Raw genomic sequence first — 14,415 nt, forward strand, 5'->3', positions numbered from 1 at the left:
GAGATGGGGTGGGGGTGTGGGGGGGTGGGTCCCGGATTTGAGTAACCGCCGCCTGCATGTGTAAAACCTACTTACATCAATCTTAAAACCATCTTTCCACTCCTCCAGATGTCATGTTCATGTCCCTCTGAGAGAAGAGGAGAAGGAGGGTAAAAAGGAAGAAAGATTAGGTTTGCAGATTAAGGTACAACAAAATCATAATTACAAGATTTTTTTTCCTTTTTGCCAGGATTGCCAGCTTAATATTTAATCAAATATATTCAAATATTGATACCACTGAATAGAGGTCTCATTACTTGGACTGATGCGATTGGTTTTGATTGCAGGAGCGGGCAACCATCTCCTCCCATTTCAGTCCTTAATGTATGGTGTGCATTTCATAATTTGTGTCTTCATTTTTATTGGTTAGCACACACACACACACACAAAAGTGGAGATACCACTCGCTGCAAAACTCACTTGTTCTCTTTTTTGTGCTCCATCTTAGTGCCAGAGAACAGTTGATGTGAGTTCAGGAGCTTCATTGAGAGTAGGGCTCACCAATAGGACCACGAAAGCTCGCATTATTAACCCATTGGCGTGTTCTAACAATAGCTATCAAGTTTTCCTAGAAATGTTGAACATAAATACTCACAGAGAAGTAAAGTGTTGCATCAATATGTATTTGTTTCCCATCCAGAAAAAATACCGTTAATAGTTATGTGAAGTACATGAACATGATTAGTGTCATTAGTCATGAGTGAATAATATCATGTCTGGCCATAGAACATGAAACAACACAGGAAGTTAAGTTTGGAATGTCCATTTCAGGCCCACATCGGAACAGAATTAATTTTGGATAAATAATGGTATGGGATTCAAACCCTCACTCGCATTCAGACTTACAGCAATGTAAAAATTATGTCTTTTGGTGTATTGGGAAACAACAGTTGGAAGCACCACATTTACTGACTGTCAAGGAAGAAGCGGACTTTCCTGGCCGCTGTCGATATATAATAATAATAATAATAATAATAATAAACAAGGAAATGGGCAGAAATAAAGGTGTGAGTCTATGTGAAAGGCTGTTGGTAATGATAACTCATTGTTCAACTGCACCTGAGAATTTCCAAGACAGAGGCTCTCCACACTTTGCTTTTTATTCAAATGTATATTTGAAATTCTAAAATACTATAGATGAGTGTAGTTGTAAAACACAATAAATATACAGTGGGACCTCATACAACAGAAAACTTGACCAAACCGTGGCCGAACATTTTGTGTGCGATGAAATTCACGCCAATAACTCGTCAATCCCGATGTTCCAAAATTATATATATTTTTTAACGGCAGCCATTTTTGGCACTCACCCCCACCCATAGCTTTGATTTTCTATGCCCTGCCGTCTCTGACCGGCGGGCCGCATGTCCATAAACACTCAGTGCAGGAATAGCTTTAATTTTTCAATTCTGATCCATTAAACGAGCCTATATTTTAAGTACGGGGTGAGACCCTAATGGGAAGCGCACGATAAAGACAATTTTCAGCGATAACCACTTGGGAACAAACAAAGATTGACAGCAGTGTGGTAATCCCTCTTAAAGGGGATTACATGATGTTGTTCAAAAGAGTTTAAACCTCTAAAAGTATTTAGCTTTTCCTAATTGTACAAGGTGACCTCATGCTTTGTCGGCCTGAGTGAGGAGGAGGGAGAAAGAGATGCTAATTAACACCACTAATTAACACCACTGAGTCAATGCTTCCTTTTGAGTGCTTTTAAAAAGTATTTATATATTCATTGTTGTTTTGTATGGTCAACTAGTATTTGGAGGAAGACCTTAGCGGAAATGGGGGGTTATATAAAAACATAGCTTTCCACTACTCGGTGAGGACTATGTTCAGGCTATTAGAGTTTATCTGTGGCGATGTTTGATGTTTGTGAGGACGCTGATGTTGGAGTTCATCCATAGTTTGCGTCCATGCCAAATACATCCAAGTATGTCATTTCAGACACTTGTTTTAGCAAAGGAAAACGAAAAGAGTCTCAGCTAAACTGCTCCCACAAAGTTGGAGATATTATACTGTCTAAACTTTGACGAATTGGAGACTCCAATCCAATTCCTAATTCTGAATTCCCACAACCTGAAAAACAAAATTTACTATGAGCTACAATGCTAATTGCCATAATAATAATTATTATTATAATCATGTACTTGGTTGTCAATTGGGAGGGTCTCTTCATCACATTGACCTAAAATTTTGTCCAGTGCATCTTTGTGTATTCATCCCACGATTGACCATTTTATAATCTCTTCTGCGGTGAGATTTGACGTGTCACAGATCACAAGTTCAGTAAAAATAATAACACCCATCGATAGATAAATGGACGGACGGAGTGGGAGGGACCTGGCCGACGAGCGAGGGCCCCGTGTGATCCTATTAGACGATAATCTTCAGACTGCAAATCCGCATTCGCTCAATCTTGGGCTCCGGCGAAACTCTTAACTATCGACCGTGTAACCCTCTCACGTCCCATCCCCTAGCCCCTCCCATGACAACTAACCCCTAATCATCCCCTCATTGACAAGTTGTTTGGATAATGCCTAATTAAATTAAAACCTTAACTCCACCAGGTGTTAATCACACTTATTTTGATCATCCTTAGTGCCTGCGAGGGGCAATTTCTCCACTCTACTTCAAAATCCAATTATAGCTTTGAAATGTGATCATGTCATGTTTAATCCAAACATGCACAATCATATCATAGTTTCAGATAGCCCTAACTTACTTATGCAAATAGCATGATACAGCGATGAAGGCATAATCGACATATCTGGGAGAAAATAGCCATAATATCGCGCAATGCTTAAAAGCGAGTATTAATAATAAGTAATAGTCAACATTTCTCTTAATGCATATTTGCTCATTGTAAAAAAAGAAAAGTAGATAATCGCTGACGATGTTGCATCAGTGCAGTAACTCACTGAATCAAGATGTGAAATACTGGAATATTTATTAATATAAAGTAAGGGTCTGTTCTTTTCTTATTTGACTCTTTGGTCTCTGAAAAATCAATCAATCAATCAATCAATCAATCAATCAATCAATCAATCAATCAATAATAGGGGGTGGAAGAGCTGGTGACCAGGATCCAGAGGATTCAACAGGATTGGTCCAAGAGGATTTTGGTTGCTCTTGTCTCAGTTCTGGTAGCAGGGGTCAGTTGGGGGGGTACCCATGATTTTTCCGGCAGTCCCGATTGTTTGTTGCAGTGGGAGTTTGTTGTTTTTTGTGGGAGCACAAACTGGACTGAAATGGAAGACAGTACAGATTTGATGACCGCTGTGTAGAAGTGTCTCAACAGCTCCTGTGCTCGGCCATGCTTCCACAGAAGCTGCAGGAAGTACATCCCCTGCTGGGCCTTCTTGAGGATGGAGTTGATGCTGGTCTTCCACATCAGGTCCTACCTGACTGCAGTTCCAAGGAACTTGAAGGTTTCGACAGTTGACACAAGACTTTCAAAGTGAGAAGGGCAGGGGTACTGAAGGATGCTACCTGAAGTCCACAATCATCTCTGCAGTCTTAAACGTGTACATTTCCACGTTGTATCAGCCACACCAAAGCTTCTGCTGCTCTATTTCCTGTCGATGCGCAGACTCATCATTATCATCTTCAATCAGGCCGATGACTGTGGTGTCATCTGCCTACTTTAGGAGTTTGGCAACCAGGTCAATTGAGCTGCTGTTGTTTGTGTAGTAAAGAGAAAAGAGCAGCGGGGAGAGGACACAACCTTGGGGTGCCCCGGTGCTGACAGTGTGTGTGGATGATATGGCCTCCCCCAGACACACCTGCCTGTCAGGAAGTTATAAATCCACTGGCAGGTGGCAGGTGAGATGCTGAGCTGGAGAACCCTGAAGGAGAGAAAGTTCGGGTATGATGGTGTTGAACGCAGACCTAAAGTCCACAAACAGGAACCTCGTGTCAGCAGACCTATTTGTTCTGTGGGCAAAGTGCAGGGGGCCCAGCAGGGGACCTCTGACGCTCTTGAGGTGGTCCAGCATGAGGTGTTCAAAGGACTTCATGACCACCCATGTCAAGGTGACAGACCTCTAGTTATCCGGATCTGTTCTCTTTGTCAATAGAAATACGAGCAAAACCGGAATAATTAAGCATCAAACATGCACACAAATACTGCATAATGTACATTTTTATTTGGTCCACATTCTTATCCACATTTATTGAACTCATTAGGCTGCAGATGTTATGAAATATATAGATATATATATCATAATATGATAATGAGAACATTATAACAAGCGCCTGATTTCCGTTGTCAACAGATACAACTGGTCTCAATTAACTCAAACACCAGATACAAAAACAAGAAAAAAAATAAGATCTAATATCATAACTGTTACAGCGAAAGGGAAACAAAAACACAATTTTTAAATGTATTTGTCCGAAAAAAAATATTGAGGAGATTATGATGGTGTCGCTTGTTACAGTAAACAGAGAAATCAAGTTTTTAAGCAACCCTCAGAAGGTTATCAAGGTGTGACGAATGTTATTTTCTATAGGGTTAGAATTATATTCTTTCCATTAAACTGTTATTTTTTAAACTTTAGCACATTTTGTACAGCTTTAGAGTTGGTGGATTTATTTATTTGAGATTTTTACAACTAATCATCAAACAGGGAAGGTAGCTGTGACATTAAAATTTGACACAATTTTTCAGCCACGGCTATCATTTTTATTGGTACATTAGAATACCTGGCATGAATTAATGTAATTACATTTTCATATTTGATTGTTCATATTTTATTTAGATTTAGATATTTGTCTATTGCCACAATCAGGAAAGCTGTCTGTGATCATCTGAAAATTCATAAGAAATGTGCATTTTTCTCAGATTTTAACTACCGCCGCATTTGGGCCACCACTATCTTCGTTGTTCTCAACATACTTTAAAAAATACATCTATTTTTGTCACAAAGTGAATTAAGAGCAAATAGTAGGATACATAGTCAAGGGAATTGAGCTAAGAACACAAAAAATCATTTTCACAAGATTTAAATTACAGTTGAGTAAACCTCTGCATAGTGGTGCGGATACAGGAAGTTATTCTTGATGGCTGAATCATAATGGCCATGCCCATCTGTTCCAGAACCAGGAAGTCACCCACTAACAAAAGTATGGGAAAATAAAAATGTTGTTGATGCTGGTGGTAGACTCTGCTCTACCGAATGATTTGTTGGTTATGATAGCATTGCTGAAACAACAAATCTAATGGTGGTTTTTGCACGGTAGCTTCTTCTTCTTCTTCTTCTTCTTCTGCTTCATTTCATTTGAAATTTCTCCTCACATGACGACGCACTTCTCCTCGGCTTTGGTCTTGAGCTCGGTGACGGTGGCCGATGCCTTCTCCTTCAGTTGGTCCATGTCCATGTTCTGCAAGTTCTGAATCTGGCCCATGAGGGAGTCCTTGCCCTCCTCCTCGGTGGCGTCCTCGTCCACCATCTTGAGCAGCTCTTCAGGCACGTCCACGTCGTCGCCGGCCATCTCGATCATGTTTTCGTCCTGCTCACTCTGCATGAAACCACAAAAACAAAAACGCTCAAATATTTTACCTCCACCAAGGAAACTCTTTTCACTGGCATTTGTCAGGTAGTTAGCAAGTTTGTATGATTATTCAAAATTATGCTAAACTGTTTTTGGACATTTTATTCATGAATGACGCATGTGTTTTGATGATAGTAGTATTTGGACTTGGCAGAGGTGAGGTCAAGCGTCGAATTTCAATTTTCATGCGGTGGTATGGTTGGGCAGAAAGCATTGGCCTCACAGTTCCGAGGACCTGGGTTCAATCCCAGCCCCTCCTGTGTGGATTTTGCATGTACTCTCTGTGCCTTCGTGGGTTTTCTCCAGGCACTCCGTTTTTTTCCCACATCCCCAAAACATGCAACATTAATTGGACACTCTAAAGTGCCCCGAGGTGTGATTGTGAGTGCAGCTGTTTGTCTCTATGTGCTCTGCGATTGGCTGGCAACCAGTTCAGAGTGTACCCTGCCTCCTGCCCGTTGACAGCTGGGATAGGCTCCAGCACTCCCACGACCCTTGTGAGGATAAGTGGCTAAGAAAATGGATAGATGGATTTTTCCTGTAACTGGAATGACATAATGTTCATAAAATTCAAAGTTTAGGCCAATTTTATTGAACTACTGCATTGTGGATGTGGGGTGAACCTAAAAATAGACCTAATTTTCCCCCACTTTTGTTAATAACGCCATATTTATAATAATTTGCTCAGTAAAAATATGTTTTTTCCTAAATACAATTTCAGGCATCTACAGATGGCTCGGAAAGTATACCATCCAAAAGTTGGTTAACCTTTGCAGAGTTTGGCACCCCAGCTAACAACGCCAAGGAAGCTCCCCCCATTTAGTCATAGGTGTCTGTAAAACCTGTTCCACCAATTTTCTCAAAAATTGGTTAATTTCAGTCATAATAAAAAAAAAAACATTTTATGATGTTTTTCATTTATGTTAGCAATGCACTCTTTCAAATAATAGGATCACTAAAGGGTGGAACGGTAGACCAGCTGGTAAAGCGTTGGCCTCACAGTTCTAAGGACCCAGGTTCGATCCCCGCCCCGCCTGTGTGGAGTTTGCACGTTCTCCCCGTACCTGCGTGGGTCTCCTCCAGGCACTCCGATTTCTTCCCACATCCCGAAAACGTGCAACATTAGTTGGACACTAAATTTCCCCTAATTGTGCTTGTGGATGTGGTTGTTTGTCTCAATGTGCCCTGTGATTGGCTGGCAACCAGTTCAGGGTGTACCTGGCCTCCTGCCAGTTGACAGCTGGGATAGGCTCCAGCACTCCCTGCGACACTCGTGAGGATAAACAGGTATCTATGAGGCGGAGGAAGAGCTCAACATACAACAGATCCCCACCCCCGCATGATTACCTAAGAAGTACAAACACTTTTCATTCAAGTTGATTGAATTTTGGTACAGATCCCCCAAAAAGGCAATATATTATCCCCTGCCACTCTCCCCACTTTTAACATCATAACATTTGTGATATATTTCTCAGTAAATACCATATGCATCTTCACAACAAATAACACGTCTACAGGCGGTGGCTGTAGGAAGGTGTAGAATCTGGTGCTGATCCGAGGATTAGGATTGTTTGGCTTCGGCTTCTCCCGGTTTCCTAACGTTTCATCAAAATCGTTACCTCATTTGTATTAAAGTCTTTATGACCGTTAGCTCAGTTTGTTGGCACTCTTACTTATTGAAGATCATAGCCATGAGAATGGTAAACAATTGTTTTTTTTTTTTTTTTTTGCGGCTTAACATGCTGTTTTCCCACAAATGACTGAAGCTCTGTCAAGTGAGGCTGCGGCTCCATTGGAAGATTAGATGACGACGACAAAAACAAGCGGATGAATCTTTCTTTATCCGTGTTATTACTATTATGAATCCATTAGCATGTGAAAAGCAGGTGCGACACAAGGACAAAGCAATTTTTTAAGACAATCTATTTTACAAAACAAAAAAACACGTCAAATTGGAAGATTTGTGATTCATTCAATAGACTGCTGATATGATTGTTTGTGACAATTGAAATATTTTTTCTTATCTAAAGAGAAAATTTGAAAATAAAACTGTTTTCATTCCAATTTTTTTTTGTATCCCTTGTTTTTATCCCCCGCCCCCCCCCCAAAAAAATATGTACACAATTTGGGGAAACGTATCTTTGTTCAGTTGATATAATTGGCTGTAGTGTAATCCCAAGTTGTATGTTTTTAAAAGTCATTTTAACTGACAAACAATCACAAATATTTCTCCTCCAGGTTTTGAATGAAAAGATAAAAAGTCAAATTTGTAGGTGCATGATTTTTTTTCAGTTGGCGCTTGTATAATTGGCAGTGACATCATTGAAAAATTTCCTGGTTATTGTCTATTAATCTTATGACTGGACACGCAATACAGGTGTGTCAGACTCAAATTCTGTCACAGACCACATCATAGTTCTTGCTTCCCTTGGAGAGCCGTTATGATTGTGAACTCAGATATTGTAAATGTATACAGTAATATCCTCATGTTATTACAAAGAGTTTTGAAATCAGAAGCTGAATCTCAAGTTATTAAAAATGGAGACAATCTTATAATTTTGTTATTTTAGCAAGATTGGTTGATGCATAATGAAATTATTTGGTGAACATGGGCTCCAGTGCCTTAAATTTGACACCTGTACGCTAGGCTATTGAAACTAAAACTTGTTGGGGGGGGGAGAATAAACCAGAAATCAGTAAAGGCTGTTCAAAATACTGCATTGTGAATGGAAGCATTCATTTATTAGACGATTTGGGTACAGTTCAGAGAATAGTGTGTCATACTGTCAATTATCAGGCGGGTCCGGGATTGAACCAAGGACCTCAGAACTGTGAGGCCAATGCTTTACCAGCTGATCCACCATGCCGCCTGAAATGCATCTACTGTCGTCAAAACCGTGAGACCTGATGACATGATTGGTTGCCGAGAAATTCCAAATTCTGTGATTTTATTTCTTGTGGCATTTGCAAAGTGGAACAACAGCCTGGACTTCAAAATAAAAGCTCTTATTTTGTTTCTGAGATCGACTTTTGACAATTGTGCCTGCACATACTGGGTCGTGTGACTTTGACATCCAATCACGGGGACGTATCCGCGGCTCGCTGTCTAAAGATAACGTCCGTGGAATCACACGGGACGCTAAGGGCGTATGAGGGACGACAACTTCCTATTTCCGTGCTGTTATTCAGTGCCAGTATTTACCTCTTCAGCTATCCCTCCCCCCTTACATCCAAGAAAGAATGCCTTGTATGCTTTTACTTTTGTCCCGACGCTCCAAATCCATTTCACGTTAAATAAAGACACATTGGCCCTTTGTTATTGTGCATACAATGTAAACATCATTAGAGCGAAATAATTAGATTTATACATAAATGTGGTTTAAAATGCCACAGAGCGGCCATTGTTTTTTTTTTTTTTTTTTTTCATCACACAATGGCAGACAAGGTCATGAGTATGGGCATGCATTAAAATCACACTTTTTATTTAAAGAGAGTTTCCCTTTTGTCGTTAAAGGTTCATTAGGAGCTGCATTTAAATAATGAATCATGTACCTTTTGTCCTCCATCCATATCTACTAAATGTCCTTATATTATTTTTTGAAATATAAAAGCAGGGACACATAATGCCCGAAGAATGTATCAGCTATTAATTAAGATAGCTAGATTTTAAATGAACAGTAATTAATCCATTATATGTATGAATAGGGACCCTCGTGAGGATAAGCAGCAAAGAAAATGGATGTATAGATGGATGGATGGATGGATAATTCACTGCAATTTCATCCCAAATTTCAATTTCTTTTATTTTAACTGAAAAAATATATTTTTTATTGTATTCCTTCCTAATGAGGAAAAAAAGAAGAAATTCTTATAGCCTTTGGCGAGTATTGCTTCTTTGAATTGGCAGTTAAAATGATTGTGATGTATATCCAAATGTGATTTTTTTCCCATTATGGCTTTCACTTATAAGATTGATTGCAATATTCACTAAACATGTGAACGTAGTTTTAGCCAGAAATGTACCAAAACAAAAAGAAAGCAATAAAGTTGTATGACATTTGTGAGAACAAAAACATTTAAAAATTGATCTAAATAAATAAAAAAATAATAATAATGTGTTTTGCATGTTATGTTTATATGTACCTTTGCATCATTTAAACGCAAATCTTTTATATAAAATGCTCACATCCTTTTCAGGACGATTATGGCCTCAATGAGAGGACTTCAATGCACCCACCTTCGGCAGCCTGTACTTTTCTCTGAGGCACACCCTCAGCGTGGCCCTCTCTGCCTTCTTGTGCAAGAAATCTGCATCTCTCTCCATCCTGAAACACATTCGTTCATTCATTAAAAATAAGTGAGTTCACCATTTCCTTAGTTCACAAACATCATTTTGACTTGCACATTAAAAAATAAAACCTCCAAATTATTGTTTATTTTATATTTTGCTAAAAAAAAAAAGCTTTCAAGTATGTAGAAAAGCTTAGATTTTGAGATTTTACACTGAACTGTTAAAACACGCAAAATCGATTTTATTACTTTTCTCCTGCGTCATGTTTAACAATTGTAAACATTTTAAAAAATGTTTTCAAAGCATGACAATCAAGTATAAAACAGTAAAAAAAATGGAGACCATAAAATTATGAAGTAAGTTAGACTAACTAAGGTAAGCAGTTAAGAGTACATCTTAATTTTTCAGTTTATATTTACTTCAACCCATTAAACATGATATACAAATGGTTGCTCTCAACTGGGGAGGGGGGTGGAGTTAACATTTTTCCAAAAAATTAATCTATTTAGCAATTTTTGCGTCAAGTATAAATGACAAACTCAATTGTTTTTACTTTTTTTTTTTTACTGATTTTTCTACTTTCTGTTTTGGCTCATTTTTAATTATAAAATTTCAGAAAATTTCTTTTCAAGGCTCGTAATACGTGACAACCAAATAGCAGATGAGTGAGTCTTTGTTTATGTTGTGTGCTATCTTCCATTTGTTAAAAAAATTGAAAGACACCAGCTGTTACTGTCAATGAAAATCATGTTTTTTTTTTTTTTTTTTTAAAGATGGTAAAATTACTTGCACCGTGTAGTGATGACCAAATAGCTTTGAGGGGTGGGTCATCAACTTCCGATGAATAATATATAACTGCCAATTTCCTACAATCTGTACTTTGTGTTTTTTAGCATACAGAAAAAAGGAACAAGTGTTGATATTTTTCAGACTACATTTTCTTCCACTTTTTTTTTAATTCAAATGAGTGTCTTATACTGATCGTCTCTGATGATAAAATAATAAATGGGGGGGGGGGTTCTTTGCATCTGTACTTTTCATCTATTTTACATTTTCCGAGGGGGAAGGGGTGGTGTTGGGACACACACGCGCACACACACAATTACAAAGAAGTTGGGATGTTGTGTGCAATGTAAAAAAAAACAAAAAAGGCTGCATCCATCCATCCCTCCATTATCAGAGCCACTTATCCTCACAAGGGTTGCAGGACTCCTGGAGCCTATCCCACCTGTCTTTGAGCAAGAGGGTGGGTAAACCCTGAACTGGTTGCCAGGGAATCGCAGGATACAGAGACAGACAAAACTGATGAACGTTATTGTTTTTTGTTTGGGAAGATGTGGTATTCTCTCATTTTGTATTTGGTGCTTGCAGCACAAGTCCCAAAAAGGTGGGGCGAAGGCAGCAAATAATGGTGAAAGTTGAGGAATGCACAAAAAAAAAAAAAAATTCACGGGGGCGGTACAGTGGATTAGCTGGAAAGCGTTGGCATTACAGTCCTGAGCTCTCGGGTTCAATCCCGGACCCGCCTGTGTAGAGTTTGCATGTTCTCCCCGTGCGTGCGGTTTTCTCCAGGCACTCCGGTTTCCTTCCACATCCCCAAAACATGCAACATTAATTGGACACTCTAAATTGCCCCTAGGTGTGATTGTGAGTGCGGCTGTTTGTCTCCATGTGCCCTGCCGTTGGTTGGCAACCAGTTCAAGTTGTGCCACGCCTCCTGCCCGTTTACAACTGGGATAGGCTCCAGCACGCCCTGCAACCCTTGTGAGGATAAGCAGCATAGAAAATGGATGGATAAATTCCATGGGTGAACAGTTAACTTTGAAACAGGTGAGTGTCGTGTTTGGGTAGAAAAGGTTAAAGTGTTCATGCGCAAAGATGGGGGCCAGTTCACCACTTTGAGAACAACTGCGTGAGTGATTCAAACAGCAGATTAAAAAAAGGTTTCTCAACGTACACTTGCAAGCGTTTTAGGGATTTCATCATCTATGCTGCAAAATATAAAAGTAAAAGGAGAAGAAGACAATGTGGAGAAATATCGATATTCATTATATCTGCATATGCGAGTTAAAACTCTACCATGCAAAGTAAAACTAATACACATCGACAATACGCAGAACTGCTGCTATTTTTTTCACGCCCTGAGTTCATCTGACGTGGACACATTCAAGTGGAAAATGTGTGCCGTGATCTGAAATTTTGTATTGTTTGGAGAAATCATAGATGCCGTGTCCACCTGGCCAAACTTTGATGTCTTTGAGCTCCATCTGGATTGCTATCGGCTCCAAGTTCCAAAGCTGGCATCTGTGACGGTATTGGAGTGTGTTCATGCCCATGAGGTAGCTAACGTCTCACCCATATCAGAAAGCACCCCTGGCACCATCTCAAAGGTGATGTAGCACAGTGCTATATATGCCCCCGCCCCATCGTTTTGGGCCACGGTGGAGAAAACACACATCAAATTCACATTTGGTTTTGATTTAGTCTATACAAACCCTGATGGCTCCTGCTAGGAAAAAAAGATGCTTTGGTTTTTCAACATGAAAATTGCAAGAGCAAATTTTCCATAAACAAGGCAGGCCAGTAAATCTGGTTATGTAATTCGGGTTGACGAGATTTGCCTCATACTACAACGCCCCTCACCCGCCTTCTCAACAATGCATCTAAAAAAATAAAATACGAATTACAAAGACAAGACTACATTTTTTTTTTTGTCAGTGACGACATTGTGATTGTACGGCAAATCTTTTTTTTTTTCAGGCTCTTAAAATCAAATGTCATCCAGAAATGCTGAAAAAAAGCCTAAAAAAATTCCTGATGGAGACATATTATTGATTCTGACACTTGAAGCCTGGACAACACACACACACACACACACACACATATATATATATATATATATATATATATATATATATATAGTCCATACACTGAAAATAATTCTAAAATACTCTAATTCCTCAGTGAAAACAAGTTAGTCCTTTTTCATTTTGAGAGAATTTTGGGGGGGGGGAGTCTACAAAAAACATTTCAAAAATTGCCAAGTGAAAGCACATTAGTAATCTGTAAACAGTTAATAACTGGACATTGTTAAAATCGAATATTTATTAATTTTTACATAGACCGATTGACACGTACATCACTTGAATCCCTTTTGTGATTGTGTACTGAAATAATTTAAAGTATCACAACGGGAAAAAAATAGATTAAAGCAGATTATTGATCAACTAATACACAATACATAGACTGGACAAGGTTAATACTGTCATCCTTTATTAAATACTCAATTTCTCTACGCGACAACCTGCTATGCAAAAAAAAAAAACAACCTGAACTATTTCTAAAAATGAATGCGCGTTTGTGCCACCCAAGCGGTCTTTTCAAGGTCATCCACCACTAATCCAAAATGGAGGCCTTCACTTACTTCTCCTCCACCAACTGCTTTTGGTACTCCTCGTACTCCTCGCGCGTCATGCCCGCCGCCTTGGCGGGGTCCGAGGGGGTGGCCTCCTCCTCCTTGTCCCCTCCGCCGCCCAGGCCCATTCCTGAAAGTGGGTTCCCGATCATGCTCTTGATTAAGAAAGCCATGGTAACTTTTTGGAGGAACGAAGCAAACGAATCGGGTTGGTTTCTCCGCTCCGGTTCCCTTAGCTCCCGTGTAGCTCTCAGCTAACCTGCTGCTTGTCTATGTGGCCGAAGCTGTACTGATGACAAGCGACAAACACACACAAATTCACACACACATATACACAAGGTTGTGTGCATTGGCCATAATCTGGATTAAATCCTCCCCGGCTCCACTATGCTAAGAGACAGATGGCCTGTTTCCTATCTATTTTTAAATCAAGTAGGCCTTTCAGAGCTCATGCATATATATATATATATTTTTATTGATTTCTGCACTAAAAAAAGCATGTTTTAAAAACAAAACCGGAGACAGAACCTGAGAAGGTCGCTTAATTGTATTCGCGGAGTATGTGTGGTGAGAGAAGTGGGATTACAGTTTGTGTTTATCGTCGCTTTAACCATTCCTCGTGGCGTGCTATTGTTCGAGGGGGGTAAGATGAGCGACGGTTGGGAGGAGGGAGGACGATTCCATTGGAACGTCCTCCTCCATCATGGTTACCCCTATGAGACACTGACAACTAGAGTGGGCCAACTCCATTTTTTTCTCAGAAATGAAGAGACAAATCCTATTCTTCAATTTAATACTGGTGGAAATCAAGGTTTAGTCCAAATTTTGACATTAACTATTGCACTCATTTTTTTTTTCCAGCCTGAGTCCCAGGCAGATATTTTATACAAAAATAAAGTAGCTTTCGGATTCAAGATAATGTATGTCAGGGCTCAGCAACCTTTTTGAGGCTGAGGGCTACTTCCTTAGCACCAATCGTATGAAGGGCTGCGTGACCTGTTTGCAGCAAATTTTAGACTCAGTTCAATACACACACATAAAATATTTTCGTTTTAATTTATTGTAGTAAATGACATTACAGGTATTTTAAATTTTTAATTCACGCAAGCAA

At 39.4% G+C, this 14,415-nt stretch overlaps 1 protein-coding gene across 1 annotated transcript; it reads right to left on the bottom strand.

Moving 5' to 3' along the window:
• Positions 1-1,203: 1,203 nt before the first annotated feature.
• Positions 1,204-13,477, bottom strand: cplx4a (complexin 4a). Its single transcript, XM_061801976.1, has 3 exons — positions 13,314-13,477; positions 9,836-9,923; positions 1,204-5,565 (listed from the first exon to the last, which is right to left on the bottom strand). Exons 1-3 carry the CDS (start codon positions 13,475-13,477, stop codon positions 5,338-5,340), a joined length of 480 nt encoding a protein of 159 aa, XP_061657960.1. The 3' UTR covers positions 1,204-5,337.
• Between the last annotated feature and the right edge of the window lie 938 nt (positions 13,478-14,415).

Source organism: Syngnathoides biaculeatus, chromosome 17, assembly GCF_019802595.1.
Source record: "Syngnathoides biaculeatus isolate LvHL_M chromosome 17, ASM1980259v1, whole genome shotgun sequence".
Classification (NCBI taxonomy): domain Eukaryota; kingdom Metazoa; phylum Chordata; class Actinopteri; order Syngnathiformes; family Syngnathidae; genus Syngnathoides; species Syngnathoides biaculeatus.